The sequence below is a fragment of the Mauremys mutica genome, chromosome 1, assembly GCF_020497125.1.
Source record: "Mauremys mutica isolate MM-2020 ecotype Southern chromosome 1, ASM2049712v1, whole genome shotgun sequence".
Lineage (NCBI taxonomy): Eukaryota > Metazoa > Chordata > Testudines > Geoemydidae > Mauremys > Mauremys mutica.
In genome coordinates this window covers 372,979,526-373,000,086 of record NC_059072.1, presented here as the reverse complement: position 1 = coordinate 373,000,086, position 20,561 = coordinate 372,979,526, and the positions used below count along the sequence as shown (strand labels likewise).

Below are 20,561 nucleotides of genomic sequence, written 5' to 3'. Positions count from 1 at the left end.
GCAGAATGCTTGGCTGCTGATTTTGAGCAGCCACCTACCAAGGCTATTAGAGGGGCACAAGAGGGGGCAATTTGAATCAGGGAGGTTTCAAGGCAACACACTGAAGATGAAGACCAATAATGTTTGTTGCTGAGCTTGGGATTGTAATGCGTAATGAAGCCCAGTTTTTGTAGGGTAGGAACCAGTTCTTATTGTTCAGGCCGAGAATGCAGTGTAAGGAAATGATAAAAATGCTTCTTAGTTTGCTGCTGCCATATGCTGTCATATCTTCCATGGAAACAAATAAAGAGTGCTTATTATTGTAGCCAAAAAAACCCACACCACTATGAGCTCACGCACAGACACACATACATTCTTGGCCGGGGGGGAGGTACCAGAGGAGGGATGAATTTTAGAGTTAAGAGTAAGCCCAGCTGTCGTTTGAAAAGCTGTTTGTGGGGGTATAGTTTAGGGGAAAGCTTGAAGTCCCAGAAATCAGAAATGAATGTACGGGTGGAATTTGGTGAGGGCATGGGGAAGAGTTCTGAATGTTCTGAAGGGGAAGGCAGACATGTATCTTCTCAGTGTAGAGGGTTACCAGGGACTGCAGCATGTTGGTTTGCTGCTCCAAAGCTTGTATCAGCCTCTCTGTTGTATCCCTCATTTATGTCTCATTTTCTTTTCTTTCTTTCTTGTAGCTTTCCCTCCACAGCCAGTATTCCCTCTTGTCTATATCAGAGTACTGCTGCGCCTCCCAGAACATATCTTCCTTGCCCCATCTTGGGCACTTTCTTATCCAGCTGAGATGCTCGGCTGGAGTGGAGGGGGTGCCTCCTTTCAAAGACATATCTGGTGAACCACAAGTAACAATAAACAGAAGCATTATTGTTAATTACACATACAGCATTGAAATGCTACATTAAAATACACCGCTGGTAACAGGTGAGTGTACCCAGCACCGGGGAACATTGTGCATGGAAAAAAGCAGTATGAGAGGGGTCACGAGGCACTTATCATGGGACAACACTATAACGTGTCCCACCTATTCCCACAGGAGGGGGTCATTGTGACAGATAGCTCTCTCCTGAGGGGAAGCAATGAAGCAAGGTTTCATCTAGTATATGCTTGCAGCTTCCAGCCCGGTCCCTATGCTGCTCACCTATTCTTCCCCAAGTAATTGTAGAATGGGGTGGGAAAGTGTCACTCAATGCTGGAAGGAAGAAAGCAGCTCTGCCAAGGACCCTCAGCACAGGATGGCTGAGTACCTGCCGGAAAGTTTCCTAGAAATTTCCATGGAGGAATCCTGTGAAATCTCCGTGTGCATCGGCAGCCTGCCCCCCACACTGCCTAGCTGCACAGGGAAATGCCCAGCACACAGAAAATCAGCCATCCTTGTACATTTCTCTGCCCTCAACCAACCTCCATACTTCAGGGGTCTATTTTCCTGCTTCTGGCTCACCTGATTGCGACTGCCCAGACTGGCTGCACACCTCTGGAGTGGAGAACAGCTCCTGACAGGACAAAGCACTGGGCGAACCCAGCATGGGCTCCACATCTTCTAATGACTCCATCTCTTTATCAGTGACTTTCTCCTGTGGGTTGAGTCCAATTTCCATCGTCTCGAGACCCACCAAAATATCTACAGGGCTCCTGGCCATGGAGGTGGTGTCACAGATGAGGATAGCGTCCAATTCCTTATGAAAATGGCAGGTCTGGGAAGCAGCACTGGAGTAACCTTTTGCCTCCATTGCCTTCTGGTACACGGCATTCCTGGTACGTGGCACTCAGCTCCTTCACCTTTCCTGTGCACTGCAGTGTGTTCTGGTCACAGCTCTTTTCTTACACGCTGCATGAAACCTGCCCATTGGTATCGACATTCCTACATCTGGAGCACAACTGGGACCGCACAGCCTCCTCCCCCCAAATACTGAGCAGATCCAGCAGATCCACAGTGGCCCAAGCGGGAGAACATTTGCTTCGTGGAGCCGCAATGGTCACCTGAAAACAGGCAGTGTGAACTCTCCACGCCAAAGAGGAAGGGGAATTTCAAAATTCCCGGGTCTTTAAATGGGGAGGGGCAGAGGGTGTTTACCTCAGTGCAGGGCAGAGGAGTTGAAACTGCTGACAACAGGGGTCAGGATGGGCATTGTGAGACACTTTCAGGAGGCCAATTACAGTGATAAAATTCAGCGCAAGTGTCTACACTGGCACAGAAGCGACAAAACTTTTGCGTAATAAACCTTACAACTCTTGTCAAGGTAGTTTTATGATGTCACTGAAACAGAGGAGTTCCATCATAGAAAGTGGATTTGCAGTGTGTACACTGCCACTGTTTCTTCACCAAAAGTTGCTTTTTCATGAAAAAACTTGGCAGTGTAGAGAAGGCCTAAGGAACAATGATGGTTAAACAATATCCACTATAATGTTTCCTGCTGGTGTCTATTAAAGTTTCCCATGCCACAATGTGTAAGAATTATTGAGGAAGAGAGCACTATAAAATACGGAATTCTGATTAGTAGGGTCATGTCATCATAATTCATTTATCTAAAAAATGAAAATTTCATTTTTCAGTGTGTGAGGAGTGACCAATCTCCTTCACCCATAAGAACAGCCTCCATTAGTGCATGTAGTGTCTCAGATTAACATTGTGTTTCCATACAGGTGTTTGTACTGTGACCATCAGCCTGGGCACATACAGGAAGTCAGTGGAACATACGGTACATGCAGGAGACACCGTCTGCCTCAGAGTTGGACACCTTCTCCCCTACTCCATGTCAGATTCCAACACAACCGACTTCACCAACCCGTCCACCTTCATCCTACTGGGCATTCCTGGCCTGGAGGCAGCCCATGTCTGGATCTCCATCCCCTTCTGCACTATGTACGTCATAGCCATCTTGGGGAACTTCACCATCCTGTTCATTGTGAAGTCGGAGCAGAGCCTCCATGTTCCCATGTACTATTTCCTCTGCATGCTGGCCATCAGCTACCTGGTCCTGTGCATGTCCACCCTGCCCAAAATGTTGAGTATTTTCTGGTTCAAATCCAGGGAGATCGATTTCAGTGCCTGCCTCACCCAGATGTTCTTCATTCATTGCGTCTCAGTGATAGAGTCTGGCACCTTTGTGGCCATGGGTTTTGATCGCTACGTGGCCATCTGCCATCCCCTGAGACATTCCATCATCCTGACAAATCCCCTGGTGGCCAAGATTGGCCTGGCCATTGTGCTGCGTGGCAGCATAGTCATACTACCCTTTTCCTTGCTGGCAAGACAGTGGCCATATTGCAGAACCAACGTCATCCCCCAGTCGTACTGTGGGCATATGGCCGTGGTGAAGTTGGCCTGCGCTGACATCAGCGTCAATAGTTACTATGGCCTCTTTGTGCTTTTCTGTGTGTTGGGTCTGGACGCAATTTTTATTGCCATGACCTATGTCCAGATCCTCAGGGTCATCTTCAGCCTCCCCACAAACGATGCCCGGTTCAAGGCTTTTGGGACCTGCGGCTCCCACCTCTTTGTCATTTTAGCCTTTTATATCCCAGGTCTCATCTTCTCTCTCATGTATAGATTTGCCCAGAATGTGCCCCTGCATTTCCAAGTTCTCTTTCCCAATGTGTACCTCTTTATTCCCCCCATGCTAAATCCCATCATCTATGGGGTAAGGACCAAACAGATCCGGGACAGGCTGCTCCGGCTCTTTACTCATAAAGAGACCTAAAGTTTTCTCCTGGTGCTCTGGTTCTGAGCTTTAGTTTCCATTCAGAGCTGACTGGTGACATGGTGCTGGTCCCTCTCCCCTGAAACACTGACTGCAAGGCCAAAGGGACATTAAATCCTTTCCTGGCCTTACTCTGCTGCGTCTGCATGACAAACGGAGGAATCAGTCTGGGTACAGCTCATTAACTGACAGGGTTGCCACCTTTCTAATTTTGGGTAACTGGACACCTGAGAACCTGCACTCTGCCCCTCCTATTCCCCAGGTCCTTGCCCCCTGCCCCACACCTTTCCACAAGGCCCCTCCCACTCTCACGCCTATAACTGCAAGGCCCCACTCCCTTATCCACCTCTTCCTCCAGGCTCTGCCTCACTTCTGCATCTTCCTCCAAAGTGCCACCCCTATTGCTTGCTCCTCACCTCCCCAGCCCCGGCATTTTCTGGATTATCTCCACCTCCCTCCACCCCTGCCCCCCAGCTGGGCTCCCTCTGCTCTGGGGCTGGGACAGGAGCTGCTGCAGCCTGACAAAGAGCCTGCAGTGAGTGCAGCGAGGACACAGTGCTGGGGCTGACGGACCAATGAGGAGCGGAGAGGGAAGCTAGGAAACCCTATAAGTGCAGCTGAGGGTTGGTAGCAGGGTTGTGTTGCAGGCAGGTGAGACTGTGCACCATACAGCTTGTGGGCCCTAAAGCTCAGCTACAGAGTCCTGAGGGCAGAGACCCTTGTGTGGCTTGTTTCCTTAGCTTTCAGCTCCGCTTTGTTCCTCCTGGCGGGGGGCCTGTAGCAGGCAGGGCCCTGCAATGGGGATGGGCTGGGAGCCCTTTGCCCTGAGCCAGGTCCCGGGGGCAGGGTAAGAGAGGACAGCAGGTAAGTGAGGTGATAGGACAAGCCCCCGTGTTAGCTGAGAAGTTGGGATGCTGGGCAGATGTCAGAGAGGTTTGGGTACCTCACAGCGAAGGAGATAAATGGTGCAACTTCTATTATCTGGCTGTCAAGGTTCTTTCCCCACTCGGAACTCTAGGGTACAGATGTGGAGACCTGCATGAGAACCTCTCAGCTTAAATTCCACCTTAGATCTGGTTTTGCTGCTACACCCAAATTATTTAAGAGTTATTTGGGAAACTCTGTCTACCTCCCCCTGCCCCCCAGAATATCTGCCTCCCCAGTACTATACCCTTCCCTGGGTAGCCTTGAGAGATTTCTCCACCAAGTTCCCGGTGATACCGATCCAAAGCCTTGGATCTTAAAACAAGGAGAAGTTAACCATTCCCCCTCCTTTATCCGCACCCCGCACCAGTTCCTGGTGAGTCGAAATCCAACCCCCTTGGATCTTAAAACAAGGAAAAATCAACCAGGTTCTTAAAAAGAAGGCTTTTAATTAAAGAAAGAAAGAAAGAAAGAAAGAAAGAAAGAAAGAAAGAAAGAGAAAGGTAAAAATCATCTCTGTACAATCAGGATGGAAAATAACTTTACAGGGTAATCAGATTCCTATAGCCCAGAGGAACCCCTTCTAGACTTCGGTGCACAGTTACAGCAAAGAGAGGTAAAATCTTCTCAGCTGAAAGGAAAACTTATAAGTTGAGAAAACAAAGATAAAACGAACACGCCTTGCCCGGCTGTTTCTTACAAGATTGAAATATGATAGACTGGTGCAGAAAGATTTGGAGAGCATGGATTGATTGCTGGTCCCTCTTAGACCTAAGAGTGAAGAACCCCCAAAACAAAGAGCCCAAACACAAACCTTTTCACCACCAAGATTTGAAAGTATCTTGTCCCCTTATTGGTCCTTTGGGTCAGGTGCCAGCCAGGCTACCTGAGCTTCTTAACCCTTTACAGGTAAAAGGATTTTGGTGTCTCTGGCCAGGAAGGATTTTATAGGCCAGGCATTTGTCAAGCTGAGCCTTAAAAACCTCTAATGAAGGAAATTTCTCCACATAAGAACATAAGAACGTAAGAAAGGCCGTACCGGGTCAGACCTAAGGTCCATCTAGCCCAGTATCTGTCTACCGACAGTGGCCAATGCCAGGTGCCCCAGAGGGAGTGAACCTAACAGGCAATGGTCAAGTGATATCTCTCCTGCCATCCATCTCCATCCTCTGATGAACAGAGGCTAGTGACACCATTCTTACCCATCCTAGCTAATAGCCATTTATGGACTTAGCCACCATGAATTTATCCAGTCCCCTTTTAAACATTGTTATAGTCCTAGCCTTCACAACCTCCTCAGGTAAGGAGTTCCACAAGTTGACTGTGCACTTCGTGAAGAAGAACTTCTTTTTATTTGTTTTAAACCTGCTGCCTATTAATTTCATTTGGTGACCCCTAGTTCTTGTTTTATGGGAAGAAGTAAATAACTTTTCCTTATCCACTTTCTCCACATCATTCATGATTTTATATACCTCTGTCATATCCTCCCTTAGTCTTCCCTTTTCCAAGCTGAAGAGTCCTAGCCTCTTTAATCTTTCCTCATATGGGACCCTCTCTAACCCCCTAATCATTTTAGTTGCCCTCTTCTGAACATTTTCTAGTGCTAGAATATTTTTTTGAGGTGAGGAGACCACATCTGTATACAGTATTCAAGATGTGGGCGTACTATGGATTTATATAAGGGAAATAATATATTCTCAGTCTTATTCTCTATCCCCTTTTTATTGATTCCTAACATCCTGTTTGCTTTTTTGACCACCTCTGCACACTGCGTGGACATCTTCAGAGAACTATCCATGATAATTCCAAGATCTTTTTCCTGACTTGCTGTAGCTAAATTAGCCCCCATCATGTTGTATGTATAGTTGGGGTTATTTTTCCCAATGTGCATTACTTTACAATTATCCACATTAAATTTCATTTGCCATTTTATTGCCCAATCACTTAGTTTTGTGAGATCTTTTTGAAGTTCTTCACAATCTGCTTTGGTCTTAACTATCTTAAGCAGTTTAGTATCATCTGCAAACTTTGCCACCTCACTGTTTACCCCTTTCTCCAGATCATTTATGAATAAATTAAATAGGATTGGTCCTAGGACTGACCTTTGGGGAGCACCACTAGTTACCCCTCTCCATTCTGAGAATTTACCATTAATTCCTACCATTTGTTCCCTGTCCTTTAACCAGTTCTCAGTCCATGAAAGGCCCTTCCCTTTTATCCCATGACAGCTTAATTTACGTAAGAGCCTTTGGTGAGGGACCTTGTCAAAGGCTTTCTGGAAATCTAAGTACACTATGTCCACCGGATCCCCCTTGTCCACATGTTTGTTGACCCCTTCAAAGAACTCTAATAGATTACTAAGACACGATTTCCCCTTACAGAAACCATGTTGACTATTGCTCAACAGTTCATGTTTTTCTATGTGTCTGACAATTTTATTCTTAACTATGGTTTCGACTAATTTGCCCGGTACCGACGTTAGACTTACCGGTCTGTAATTGCCGTCATCCCCTCTAGAGCCCTTTTTAAATATTGGCGTTACATTAGCTAACTTCCAGACATTGGGTACCAAAGCCAATTTAAAGGACAGGTTACAAACCTTAGTTAATAGTTCTGCCACTTCACATTTGAGTTCTTTCAGAACTCTTGGGTGAATGCCATCTGGTCCCAGTGACTTGTTAATGTTGATTTTATCAATTAATTCCAAAACCTCCTCTAGTGACACTTCAATCTGTGACAGTTCCTCAGATTTGTCACCTACAAAAGCCAGCTCAGGTTTGGGAATCTCCCTAACATCCTCAGCCGTGAAGACTGAAGCAAAGAATCCATTTAGTTTCTCCACAATGACTTTATCGTCTTTAAGCGCTCCTTTTGTATTTTGATCGTCAAGGGGCCCCACAGGTTGTTTAGCAGGCTTCCTGCTTCTGATGTACTTCAAAAACATTTTGTTATTACCTTTGAAGTTTTTGGCTAGCCGTTCTTCAAACTCCTCTTTGGCTTTTCTTATTACATTCTTGCACTTAAGTTGGCAGTGTTTGTGCTCCTTTCTATTTGCCTGACTAGGGTTTGACTTCCACCTTTTAAAGGAAGTCTTTTTATCTCTCACTGCTTCTTTTACATGGTTGTTAAGCCACGGTGGCTCTTTTTTAGTTCTTTTTCTGTGTTTCTGAATTTGGGGTATACAATGAAGTTGGGCCTCTATTATGGTGTCTTTAAAAAGGGCCCACGCCACTTGCAGGGATTTCACTTTAGTCACTTTACCTTTTAACTTTTGTCTAACTAACCCCCTCATTTTTGTATAGTTCCCCCTTTTATAATTAAATGCCACAGTGTTGGGCAGTTGAGGTGTTCTTCCCACCACAGGGATGTTGAATGCTATTGTATTATGGTCACTATTTCCAAGCGGTCCTGCTATAGTTATATCTTGGACCAGCTCCTGTGCTCCACTCAGGATTAAATCTAGAGTTGCCTCTCCCCTTGTAGGTTCCCGTACCAGCTGCTCCATGAAGCAGTCATTTAAAGTATCAAGAAATTTTATCTCTTCATTTTGTCCAGAAGTGAAATGTTCCCAGTCAATATGGGGATAATTGAAATCCCCCACTATTATTGGGTTCTTAATTTTGATAGCCTCTCTAATTTCCCTTAGCATTTCATCATCACTATTACTGTCCTGGTCAGGTGGTCGATAATAGATCCCTAATGTTATATTTTTACTAGAGCATGAAATTTCTATCCATAGAGATTCTATGGAACATGTGGATTCACTTAAGATTTTTACTTCATTTGAGTCTACACTTTCTTTCACATATAGTGCCACTCCTCCCCCCGCACGACCTGTTCTGTCCTTCTGATATATTTTGTACCCCGGAATGATTGTGTCCCATTCATTGCTCTCAGTCCACCAGGTTTCTGTGATGCCTATTATATCTATATCCTCCTTCATCACAAGGCACTCTAGTTCACCCATCTTATTATTCAGACTACTGGCATTTGTGTACAAGAACTTTAAAAACTTGTCCCTGTTTATTAGCCTGCCTTTTTCTGATGTGCCAGATTCTTTTTTATGTGACTGTTTATCATCTGATCCGACCCTTACTTTATACTCTTCCTTCCCCTGCTCCTGACTATAACCTGGAGATTCTCTATCAGACTCTTCCCTAAGGAAAGTCTGAGTCCGATCTACACGCTCCTCTGCAGCAGTCGGCTTTCCCCCATCTCCTAGTTTAAAAACTGCTCTACAACCTTTTTAATGATTAGTGCCAGCAGTCTGGTTCCACTTTGGTTTAGGTGGAGCCTATCTCTCCTGTATAGGCTCCTCCCATCCCATCTCAGAAGTTTCCCCAGTTCCTAATGAATGTGAACCCCTCCTCTCTACATGAGACTCTGAAGCTCTGCCTGCCTACCTGGCCCTGCGCGTGGAACTGGGAGCATTTCTGAGAATGCCACCATAGAGGTCCTGGATTTCAGTGTCTTCCCTAGCAGCCTAGGGAACCCATTCCAGTGCTTCACCACCCTCCTAGTGAAATAGTGTTTCCTAATATCCAACGTAGACTTCCCCCAATATTCATAAATGATCTGGAAAAAGGTGTAAAGAGTGAGGTGGCAAAATATTCAGATAATAAACTACTCAAGATAGTTAAGTCCCAAGCCATTTTGTTGCCCATTCGCCCAGTTTTGAAAGATCTTTTTGTAGCTCTTTGCAGTCTGCTTGGGACTTTGTTTCCTCTCTTTTCACGGAAGTGCCTGCCAATGCTTTCAAGATCATCTAATGATCCTTAATTTTATTTAACGACAAGCCCTTTCTTATCTGAATCCTTCTTCTTCTGTTCATAAACAAAATCCCTGCCTGAAAGGATGAAGCTGGGAGCCGCACAGAACCCATCACGTTCCACACTCAAGCTGTGTTGCAGCTAAGAGCCCCCTCTGGGGGTGGGGCGTGCGCTGTGAGGAGACTTCAGGTAGGAAAATTGGAGGTGGGGGGGTAGAGCCCCGGCTAGCTCCCCTAAATGGCACCTCTGCCCAGCTTGGCTCTTGCTGCTCCCAGGCTGGGATGGGAGCTGCTGCCGCCTGAAAAGGAGCCGGCCCCGGCTGACCAGGGGCTGGCTTGGGTTAATGACCCGATGCCTCCTCCTGGTCCTGCAAGAACTGGACACTGCCAGGTTCCATTTCTGACTTTCTGGTTTAAAACTGTACCTGGGAACCCTAAATGGCACCCAGACACAGAAGCCAAAAAACAGACTGTACAGGCAAAATCGTGATTGGGTGCACATTTATTTCTTAGTCAACATTGTAGATCGCCAGATTCAACTAGGACAAGTACAGCTGAGTATGTCCCTGTCTGTCAAAAGCTGCATAAGTGCAAGAACTGGAGAGGATTGCAGCTTGTCACAGCCTCACAGTGTCAGTGGGGGCTCAGACTGGTAAACCAGAGGGCTTGGCGGTAAACCCAGTTCCAGGGTGCACCCTGCAGAAGTCCATCACACCCAGCCAGCGAACAGGCCCTACCAGATCCTGAGTCCATTTCCTGTTTGTATTGCACACAGTTACTGATGGAGCGACCGTTGTTATAGCTAGGAAATCAGAACTCCTGGGTTCTGTCTGTTATTTGCTCTGTGACTTTGGCCAACTCATGTCTCCCTGCACCTCAGTATACCAATGGGTATAATGGGGATATGGATATGTTCAGAGCGACTTTGCAATGTAATTGAATGTTTCCTTGTTCATGTTTTATGAGCTAGAGTAAATGTAAATGCCTGATCTACTTCCTTTATCGATCGATTCATAATGTTCAGGGTCAGAAGGGACCATTAGATCATACAGTCTGACCTCCTGTATAATGCCTGCCATTCATTTCTCACAGTTACTCCAATATTGAGCTCCATAACTTGTGTTTCGTGAAGACCTGGTCTACACTAGGATTTTATATCATGGAATCATAGAGCCACAAGGTTAGAAGGGGCCACGAGTATCAGCTAGTCCAACCCCTGCCAAGATACAGGATTTATTGTGTCTAAACCATCCAAGACAGATGCCTGTCCAGCCTCCTTTGGAAAACCTGCAGTGAAGGACTTTTCTCAACCTGCCTGCCCTCTGTGGCAAGAAATAACAGCTTTCCTCCATTTTATAGCAACCTTTCAAGTATCTTAATACCGCTGTCATGTCCCCGCATAATCCCTCTTTTCCAAACTAAACATACCCAGTTCCTTCAGCCTTTGCTTCTATGGTTTTCATTCCATCCTCTGGCTCATCTTTTTTGCTCCCCTCTGGATCCTTTCCAGTTTCTCTACATCGTCCCTACACATTGGAGACCCAAACTGGACACAGAACTCCAGCTGAGACCTAACCAGCACCAATCAAAGTGCCCCTATCACATCCAGTGAATTTCACGCTATGCCTCTGCCAATGCAAAAAAAATGGTATTTGTTTTTTTTGCAGCATGATGTCTACCAAGGAATTCTACATCCACCTAACTCCCACCTCTTGCAGAGGTGGATTACCTATGGTGACAGCAGAATCCCTGCCGTTTGTGTAAGTAGTGGTTACACTGAAGCACTATGTCAGTCCTGCTGTAGTGTTTTAAGTGTAGACAAGCCCTCAAGCAGATCTTCCAGAAAAATATCCATCCTGGATCTGCAGCCATGAGGAGTTGGAGAATCCACCACTTCCCTTCGCATTTTGTTTCAAAGATTAATCACAAACTGGAATTTGTCTGGCTTTAGTTTCTAGAAATTGGATCTAGCTCTGCCTTTCTCCGCTAGACTACAGAGCACATTAATACCCAGGGTTTCCTCCCCATGAAAGTCTCCGCTGGGTCATGATTTTGGTAAGATAAATAGATGAACCTCTTTAAGTCTCTCACATTCTGCAGCCTCCGATTTTTTTTGTGTGTTTTTTCTGCACCCTCTCCAATTTTCCAATATCCTTTTTAAATGTAGACCCCGAGACTGGGTGTGGTTGGTTTCACCAGTGCCATGTGTAGAGGTAAATTCCTTCCCCTGCTACAACTCAACACTCTCCCGCTTATGCATATAAGTATCACATTTGCCATTTTGGACACAGTATCGCACTGGGAGCTCATGATGAATTTGTTTCCACAGTGACCAATAAATCCATTACCGGGTCCCTGCATTTCATAACACAGTGCCCTAGTCATAGAATCATAGAAGATTAGGGTTGGAAGAGACTTCAGGAGATCATCCAGTCCAACCCCACGCTCAAAGCAGGACCAACCCCAACTAAATCATCCCAACCAGGGATTTGTCAAGCTGGGACTTAAAAACCTCTAAGGAAGGAGATTCCACCACCTCCCTAGGGAACCCATTCCAGTGCTTCACCACCCTCCCAGTGAAATAGTGGTTCCTAATATCGAACCTAGACCTCCCCCACTGCAACTTGAGACCATTTCTCCTTGTTCTGTCATCTTCTACCACTGACAACAGCCAAGCTCCATCCTCTTTGGAACCCCCTTTCAGGTAGTTGAAAGCAAATCCCCCCTCACTCTTCTCTTCTGCAGACTAAACAATCCCAGTTCCCTCAGCATCTCCTCATAAGTCATGTGTTTCAGCTTCCTGATAATTTTCATTGCCCTTCGCTGGACTCTCTCCAATTTGTCCACATCCCTTCTGTAGTGGGGGGACCAAATCTGGACACAGTACTCCAGATGAGGCCTCACCAATGCCGAATATGGGGGAACGATCACGTCCCTTCATCTGCCGGCAATGCTCCTACTAATGCAGTCCAATATGCCGTTAGCCTTCTTGGCAACAAGGGCACACTGCTGACTCATATCCAGCTTCTCATCCACTGTAACCCCTAGGTCCTTTTCTGCAGAACTGCTGCTTAGTCAGTCGGTCCTCAAACTGTAGCGGTGTAAGGGATTCGTCTGTGCTAAATGCAGGACTCTGCACTTGTCGTTGTTGAACCTCATCAGACTTATTGTGACCCAATCCTCCAATTTGTCTAGGTCACTCTGGACTCTATCCCTACCCTACAGCATATCTACCTCTCCCTGCAACTTAGTGTCATCTGCAAATTTGCTGAGGTTGCAAATAATCCCATTATCCAGATCATTAATTTAGATGTTGAAGTAAATTGGCCCCACAACAGACCCCTGGGGCACTCTGCTTGACACCAGCTGCCAGCTAGACATTGAGCCATTGATCACTACCCACTCACCCCGACAATCTAGCCAGCTATTTATCTACCTTTTAGTCCATTCATCCAATTCATACTTTTTTAATTGCTGGCAAGAATACTGTGGGAGACAGTATCAAAAGCTTTGCTAAAGTCAAGATTTATCACGTCCACTGCTTCCCCATAACCACAAAGCCAATTATGTCATCATAGAAGACAATTGAGAGGGTCAGGCATGACTTGCCCTTGGTGAATCTATATTGACTGTTCCTGGTCACCTTCCTCTCCTCCAAGTGCTTCAAAATAGATTCCTTGAGGACCTGCCCTATGATTTTTCCAGGCACTGGGGTGAGGTTGACCGGTCTGTAGTTTCCTGGGTTTTCCTTCTTCCCTTTTTTTAAAGATGGGCACTATATTTGCCTTTTTTTCCAATTGTCTGGTATCTCCCCCAGTCATCACAAGTTTTCAAAGATAATGGCCAATGGCTCTGCAATCATATAAGCCAATTCACTCAACATGCTCAGATTCATTAGATCTGGACCCATGGACTTATGCACGTCCAGCTTTTCTCAGTAGTCCTTAACCTGTTCTTTCACCACTAAGGGCTGCTCACCTCCTCCCCATACTGTGCTGGACAGTGCAGCAGTCTGGGAGTTGACCTTGTCTATGAAGACAGAGAAAAAAAGCATTGAGTACTTCAGCTTTTTCCCCCATTATCTGTGGGTCGGACCTGCATTCCCTGATCTGATTTGATTATATTTAAATGTTTTGTTTGCATGGGCCAGCTCACCGAAGGCTCCAGATCAATGGGTGGGCCTGCCCCGGCCTCCTCATTCTAACCACGCAGCCCATCGTTGTATCGTCCACAAATTTTATCTGCAGTGATTTTCAATTTGCTTCTAGATCCTCGATGAAAATATTAAATACCATTGGGTTTGGAACTGCTCCCTGCAGAACCCCAGTAGAATCAGCCCATTTGCTGACAATGGCACATTATCAAATGTTTTCTGAGATCTATGAGTTAACCAGATTTTTGTGCATTTAATATGTGCTCTACTGATATTGTATCGTGTTCATAATTTTATCTGTCTATTTTCCCCTACTGAAGCAAATGCCTCAGAGAAATCAAAGTCTGTTCCATCTGCTTGGTTCCCTTGATCAACCAAACATATATTCTCATAATTTGCCTTTGTGTGTGTGTGTGTGTGTGTGTGTGTGTGTGTGTGTGTCTTTGCTGCTGCCTGATTGCATACTTCTAGTTTTGAATGAGGTGTGTGGTTCTTTAGTCAGTTCATAACTGTGGTGTGGGTGCAGCAACAGTGAGAGCAATGAACTGTTGGTAGCTATCCCATAGTTCACCTCGCCACCTTGTACCGATAGGTGTTGTGAAAAGGCAGAGCAGACTGCAACACATCATGGAACTGAGCTCAATTACCCATGATGCATTGCTTTATGTCCCAACATTCCATGTTTTTCAATCTCCAGTTCACGAAATTTTTAACAACACTTGTTTCCTGCTCAACTTGCCATCTCTCTTTGCAGGCATGTATCCCATGCTGCTCCCCACTGATCTGCTAGCTGTTAGTAGCACATCACGAGTTGCAGTGGAATCAATCTTGAAGTTACAAAGGCAATAGGAGTCACCATTGCCTGACATGCTGTCTGACATGGATAGCAACAGCATTAGAGTGCTTTTGGCATTCACGGAAGAGCTGAACAGGTTGGAACATCACTTTTGGGGTTGGGGAACGAGCACGGAATGGTGAGATCACATCATCATCATGCCGGTCTGGGATGAGAAGCAGTGGCTTCGGAACTTTAGGATGCGGAAAGCCATCCTTCTGGAAGTGTGTGTTGAGCTCATCCCATCCCTGCCGTGCAAGGACACACAAATGAGAGCTGCCCTCTTGATGGAGAAGCACTTGGCGGTCAAGAGTGGAAGCTGGTGACACCTGGCTACTACTGGTCAGTTGCAAATCAATTTGGAATCGGGAAATCAGCCACTGGGGCTGTGTTAAGGCAGGTGTGCAGGGCCATTAATCACATCCTGCTATGAAGGACTGACTCTTGGCAACGTGCATGAAATTGTGGATGACTTTGCAGAAATGGGTTTCCTTAACTGCGAAGGGCAGATAGATGGCATGCATATTTCAAATTTGGCACCAGACCACCTATGATGGAGTGCATCAGTTGGAAAGGGTGATTCTCCCATGGTGTTGCAGGTGCTCATAGGTCACCGAAAGCTCTTCATTGACATCTCTGTGGGGTGCTCCAGAAAAGTGCATGACGCACGAGTCTTCAGGAATACCGGGCTTTACTGAAAGCTGCCAGTGAGGACTTTCTTTCCAGACAAGAAAATCCCCTCAGCAGATGTCGACATGCCTATAGTTATCCTGGGATACCTGGCATACCCCTTAATGCCATGGCTCATGAAGCCGTACATGGGAAACCTGGATAGCACTAAGGAGCATTTCAACAGAAGGCTGAGTAGGTGAAGGATGATCATGGAATGTGCATTTGGCAGATTAAAGGCACGGCGGTGATGCCTTTATGCTAGGTTAGACGTCAATGAGGATAATATTCTATGGTCATAGCCACATATTGCATGTTGCATAATATTTGCAAAGGAAAGGGTGAAAAAATTGCTTAGGAGTGGACTGCTGAGGCAGAATGCTTGGCTGCTGATTTTGAGCAGCCACCTACCAAGGCTATTAGAGGGACACAACAGGGTGCAATTTGGATCAGGGAGGTTTCAAGGCAACACACTGAAGATGAAGAACAATAATGTTTGTTGCTGAGCTTGGGATTGTAATGTATAATGAAGCCCAGTTTTTGTAGGGTAGGAACCAGTCCTGATTGTTCAGGCCGAGGATGCAGTGTAAGGAAATGACAAAAATGCTTCTTTGTTTGCTGCTGCCATATTCTGTCATAACTTCCATGGAAACAAATAAAGAGTGTTTATTATTGTAGCCAAAAAAACCCACAAAACTATGAGCTCACACACAGAAACACATACATTCTTGGCTGGGGGGAGGTACCAGAGTAGGGATGAATTTTAGAGTTAAGCATAAGTCCAGCTATCATTTGAAAAACTGTTTGTGGGGGTGTAGTTTAGGGGAAAGCTTGAAGTCCCAGAAATCAGAAATGAATGTGCGGGTGGAATTTGGTGAGGGCATGGGGAAGAGTTCTGAAGGTTCTGAAGGGGAAGGCAGACATGCATCTTCTCAGTGTAGAGGGTTATAAGGGACTGCAGCATGTTGGTTTGATGCTCCAAAGCTTGTATCAGACTCTCTGATTCATCCCTCCTTTATACCTCATTTTCTTTTCTTTCCTTCTTGTAGCTTTCCCTCCACAGCCTGTATTCCCTCTTGTCTATATCAGAGAACTGCTGCGCCTCCCAGAACATATCTTCCTTACCCCATCTTGGGCACTTTCTTATCCAGCTGAGATGCTCGGCTGGAGTGGGGGGGGTGCCTCCTTTCAAAGACATATCTGGTGAACCAAAAGTAACAATAAACAGAAGAATTATTGTTAATTACACATACAGCATTGAAACGCTACATTAAAATACACCGCAGGTAACACACCAATCATTTTCTGGCTGACCCTTGATAAGCACACATACCAGCAAACACTGCAAGGATGGTGAGTGTACCCAGCACCGGGGAACATTGTGTGTGGGAAAAAGCAGTGTGAGAGGGGTCGCGAGGCACTTATCATGGGACAACACTATAACGTTTCCCACCTATTCCCACAGGAGGGGGTCATTGTGGCAGATAGCTCTCTCCTGAGCATGGGCTCCACATCTTCTAATGACTCCATCTCTTTATCAGTGACTTTCTCCTGTGGGTTGAGTCCAATTTCCATCGTCTAGAGACCCACCAAAATATCCACAGGGCTCCTGGCTATGGAGGTGGTGTGACAGATGAGGATAGTGTCCAATTCCTTATAAAAATGGCAGGTCTGGGAAGCAGCACTGGAGTAACCTTTTGCTTTCATTGCCTTCTGGTACACGGCATTCCTGGTACGTGGTACTCAGCTCCTTCACCTTTCCTGTGCACTGCAGCGTGTTCTGGTCACAGCTCTTTTCTTACACGCTGCATGAAACCTGCCCATTGGTATCGACATTCCTACAGCTGGAGCACAACTGGGACCGCACAGCCTCCTCTCCCCAAATACTGAGCAGATCCGGCAGCTCCACAGTGGCCCAAGCGGGAGCCGCGATGGTCACCTGAAAACAGGCAGTGTGAAGTCTCTACGCCAAAGAGGAAGGGGAATTTCAAAATTCCTGGGCCTTTAAATGGGGAGGGGCAGAGGGTGTTTACCTCGGTGCAGGGCAGAGGAGTTGAAACTGCTGACAACAGGGGTCAGGATGGGCATTGTGTGACATTTTCAGGAGGCCAATTACAATGATAAAATCAAGTGCAAGTGTCTACACTGGCACAGCGGCGACAAAACTTTTTGCCTAAAAAACTGAAACAGAGGAGTTCCATCATAGAAAGTGGATTTGCAGTATGGACACTGCCACTGTTTCTTCACTAAAAGTTGCTTTTTCATGAAAAAACTTGGCAGTGTAGAGAAGGCCTAAGGAACAATGATGTTTAAACAGTATCCACCATAATGTTTCCTGCTGGTGTCTATTAAGGTTTCCCATGGCACAATGTGTAAGAATTATTGAGGAAGGGTGCACCATAAAATACGGAATTCTGATTAGTAAGGTCATGTCATCTTAATTCATTTATCTAAAAAATGAAAATTTCATTTTTCAGTGTGTGAGGAGTGAGGAGATTAATATTGTGTTTCCATACAGGTGTTTGTACTGTGACCATCAGCCTGGGCACATACAGGAAGTCAGTGGAACACACGGTACATGCAGGAGACACCGTCTGCCTCAGAGTTGGACACCTTCTCCCCTACTCCATGTCAGATTCCAACACAACTTACATCACCAACCCCTCCACCTTCATCCTACTGGGCATTCCTGGCCTGGAGGCGGCCCACATCTGGATCTCCATCCCCTTCTGCACCATGTACGCCATAGCCATCTTGGGGAACTTCACCATCCTGTTCATTGTGAAGAGGGAGCCGAGCCTCCATGTTCCCATGTACTATTTCCTCTGCATGCTGGCCATCAGTGACCTGGTCCTGTGCATGTCCACCCTGCCCAAAATGCTGAGCATTTTCTGGTTCAATTTCAGGGAGATCGATTTCAGTGCCTGCCTCACCCAGATGTACTTCGTTCATTGCGTCTCAGTGATAGAGTCTGGCATCTTTGTGGGCATGGCTTTTGATCGCTACGTGGCCATCTGTGATCCCCTGAGGCATTCCATCATCCTGACAAATCCCGTGGTGGCCAAGGCCATCATGGCCATAGTGCTGCGTGGCTGCATGATCATACTACCCTATCCCTTCCTGGCGAGGCAATGGCCATATTGCAGAACCAACATCATCCCCCAGTCGTACTGCGCACATATAGCAGTGGTGAAGTTGGCCTGCGCTGACACCTGTGTCAATAGTTACTATGGCCTCTTTGTGCTTTTCTGTGTGTTGGGTCTGGATGCAATTTTTATTGCCTTGACCTATGTCCAGATCCTCAGGGTCATCTTCAGCCTCCCCACAAAGGATGCCCAGTTCAAGGCTTTTGGGACCTGCGGCTCCCACCTCTTTGTCATTTTAGCCTTTTATATCCCAGGTCTCTTCTTCTCTCTCATGTACAGATTTGCCCATGATGTGCCCCTGCATTTCCAAGTTCTCTTTCCCAACGTGTACCTCTTTATTCCCCCCATGCTAAATCCCATCATCTATGGGATAAGGACCAAACAGATCCGGGACAGGCTGCTCCGGCTCTTTACTCATAAAGCGGCCTAAAGTTTTCTCCTGGTGCTCTGGCTGTGAGATTGAGTTTCCGTTCAGAGCTGACTGGTGACATGGTGCTGGTCCCTCCTCCCTGAAACACTGACTGCACAGTCAAAAGGACAAAAAATCATTTCCTGGCCTTACTCTGGTGCGTCTGCATGACAAACGGAGGACTCAGTCTGGGTACAGCTCATTAACTCACTGGGTTGTCACCTTTCTAATTGCTGGTAACGGGACACCTGAGACCCTGTGCCCTGCCCCATCTATTCCCCAAGGCCTTGCCCCCTGCCCCACACCTTTCCACAAGGCCCCTCCCACTCTCCCACCGATTCCGTCAAGGCCCCACTCTCTTCTCCACCTCTTCCTCCAGGCCCCACCTCACTTCTGCCTTTTCCTCCAAAGTGTCACCCCTGTTGCTTTCTCCTCAGCTCCCCAGCCCCAGCATTTTCTGGATTATCTCCACCTCCCTCCGCCCCTGCCCCCCAGCTGGGCTCCCTCTGCTCTGGGGCTGGGACAGGAGCTGCTGCAGCCTGACAAGGAGCCTGCAGTGAGGGCAGTGAGGACACAGTGCTGGGGCTGACAGACCAATGAGGAGCGGGGAGGGAAGCTAGGAAACCCTATAAGTGCAGCTGAGGGTTGGTAGCAGGGTTGTGTTGCAGGCGGGCGAGATTGTGCACCATACAGCTTGTGGGCCCTGAAGCTCAGCTACAGAGTCCTGAGGGCAGAGACCCTTGTGTGGCTTGTTTCCTTAGCTTTCACCTCCGCTTTGTTCCTCCTGGTGGGGGGCCTGTAACAGGCAGGGCCCTGCAATGGGGCTGGGCTGGGAGCCCCTTGCCCTGAGCCAGATCCTAGGGACAGGCTAAGAGAGGACAACAGGTAAGTGAGGTGATAGGACAAGACCCCGTCTTAGCTGAGAAGTTGGGATGCTGGGCAGATGTCAGGGAGGTTTGGGTACCTCACAGCGAAGGAGATAATTGGCGCAACTTATATTATCTGTCTGTCAAGGTTCTTTCCCCACTCGTAACTCTAGGGTACAGATGTGGAGACCTGCATGAGAACCTCTAAGCTTAAATTCCACCTTAGAGCTGGTTTTGCTGCCACCACCCAAATTATTTATGAGTTATTTGGGAAACTCTGTCTACCTCCCCCTCCCCCCCAGAATATCTACCTCCCCAGTACTATACCCTTCCCTGGGTAGCCCTGAGAGATTTCTCCACCAAGTTCCCGGTGATACCGATCCAAAGCCTTGGATCTTAAAACAAGGAGAAGTTAACCATTCCCCCTCCTTTATCCGCACCCCGCACCAGTTCCTGGTGAGTCGAAATCCAACCCCCTTGGATCTTAAAACAAGGAAAAATCAACCAGGTTTTTTAAAAGAAGGCTTTTAATTAAAGAAAGAAAGGTAAAAATCATCTCTGTACAATCAGGATGGAAAATAACTTTACAGGGGAATCAGATTCATAGATCCCAGAGGAACCCCCTCTAGCCTTAGGTGCACAGTTACAGCAAACAGAGGTAAAATCTTCTCAGCTGAAAGGAACACTTATAAGTTGAGAAAACAAAGATAAAACGAACACGCCTTGCCCGGCTGTTACTTACAAGATTGAAATATGAGAGACTGGTGCAGGAAGATTTGGAGAGCATGGATTGATGGCTGGTCCCTCTTAGTCCCAAGAGTGAAGAACCCCCAAAACAAAGAGCCCAAACACAAACCTTTTCACCACCAAGATTTGAAAGTATCTTGTCCCCTTATTGGTCCTTTGGGTCAGGTACCAGCCAGGCTACCTGAGCTTCTTAACCATTTACAAGGTAAAAGGATTTTGGGGTCTCTGGCCAGGAGGGATTTTATAGTATTGTACACAGGAGGGCTGTTCCCTTCCCTTTATAGTTATGACACTGGCTATTTAAACAAGTACATGGCACCTTATCTGGGTGAAGCTGAACACTGAA

At 46.6% G+C, this 20,561-nt stretch overlaps 2 protein-coding genes across 2 annotated transcripts; both read left to right on the top strand.

Moving 5' to 3' along the window:
• Nucleotides 1-2,858: 2,858 nt before the first annotated feature.
• LOC123363351 (olfactory receptor 52R1-like) lies at nucleotides 2,859-11,002 on the top strand. The gene is made up of 2 exons (XM_045004207.1): nucleotides 2,859-3,638; nucleotides 10,901-11,002. Exons 1-2 carry the CDS (start codon nucleotides 2,859-2,861, stop codon nucleotides 11,000-11,002), a joined length of 882 nt encoding a protein of 293 aa, XP_044860142.1.
• A 6,874-nt stretch (nucleotides 11,003-17,876) lies between these two features.
• LOC123363341 (olfactory receptor 51E2-like) lies at nucleotides 17,877-19,868 on the top strand. Its single transcript, XM_045004197.1, has 2 exons — nucleotides 17,877-18,447; nucleotides 19,771-19,868. The coding sequence occupies exons 1-2, from the start codon at nucleotides 17,877-17,879 to the stop codon at nucleotides 19,866-19,868; spliced, it is 669 nt and encodes a 222-aa protein (XP_044860132.1).
• Nucleotides 19,869-20,561: the final 693 nt, after the last annotated feature.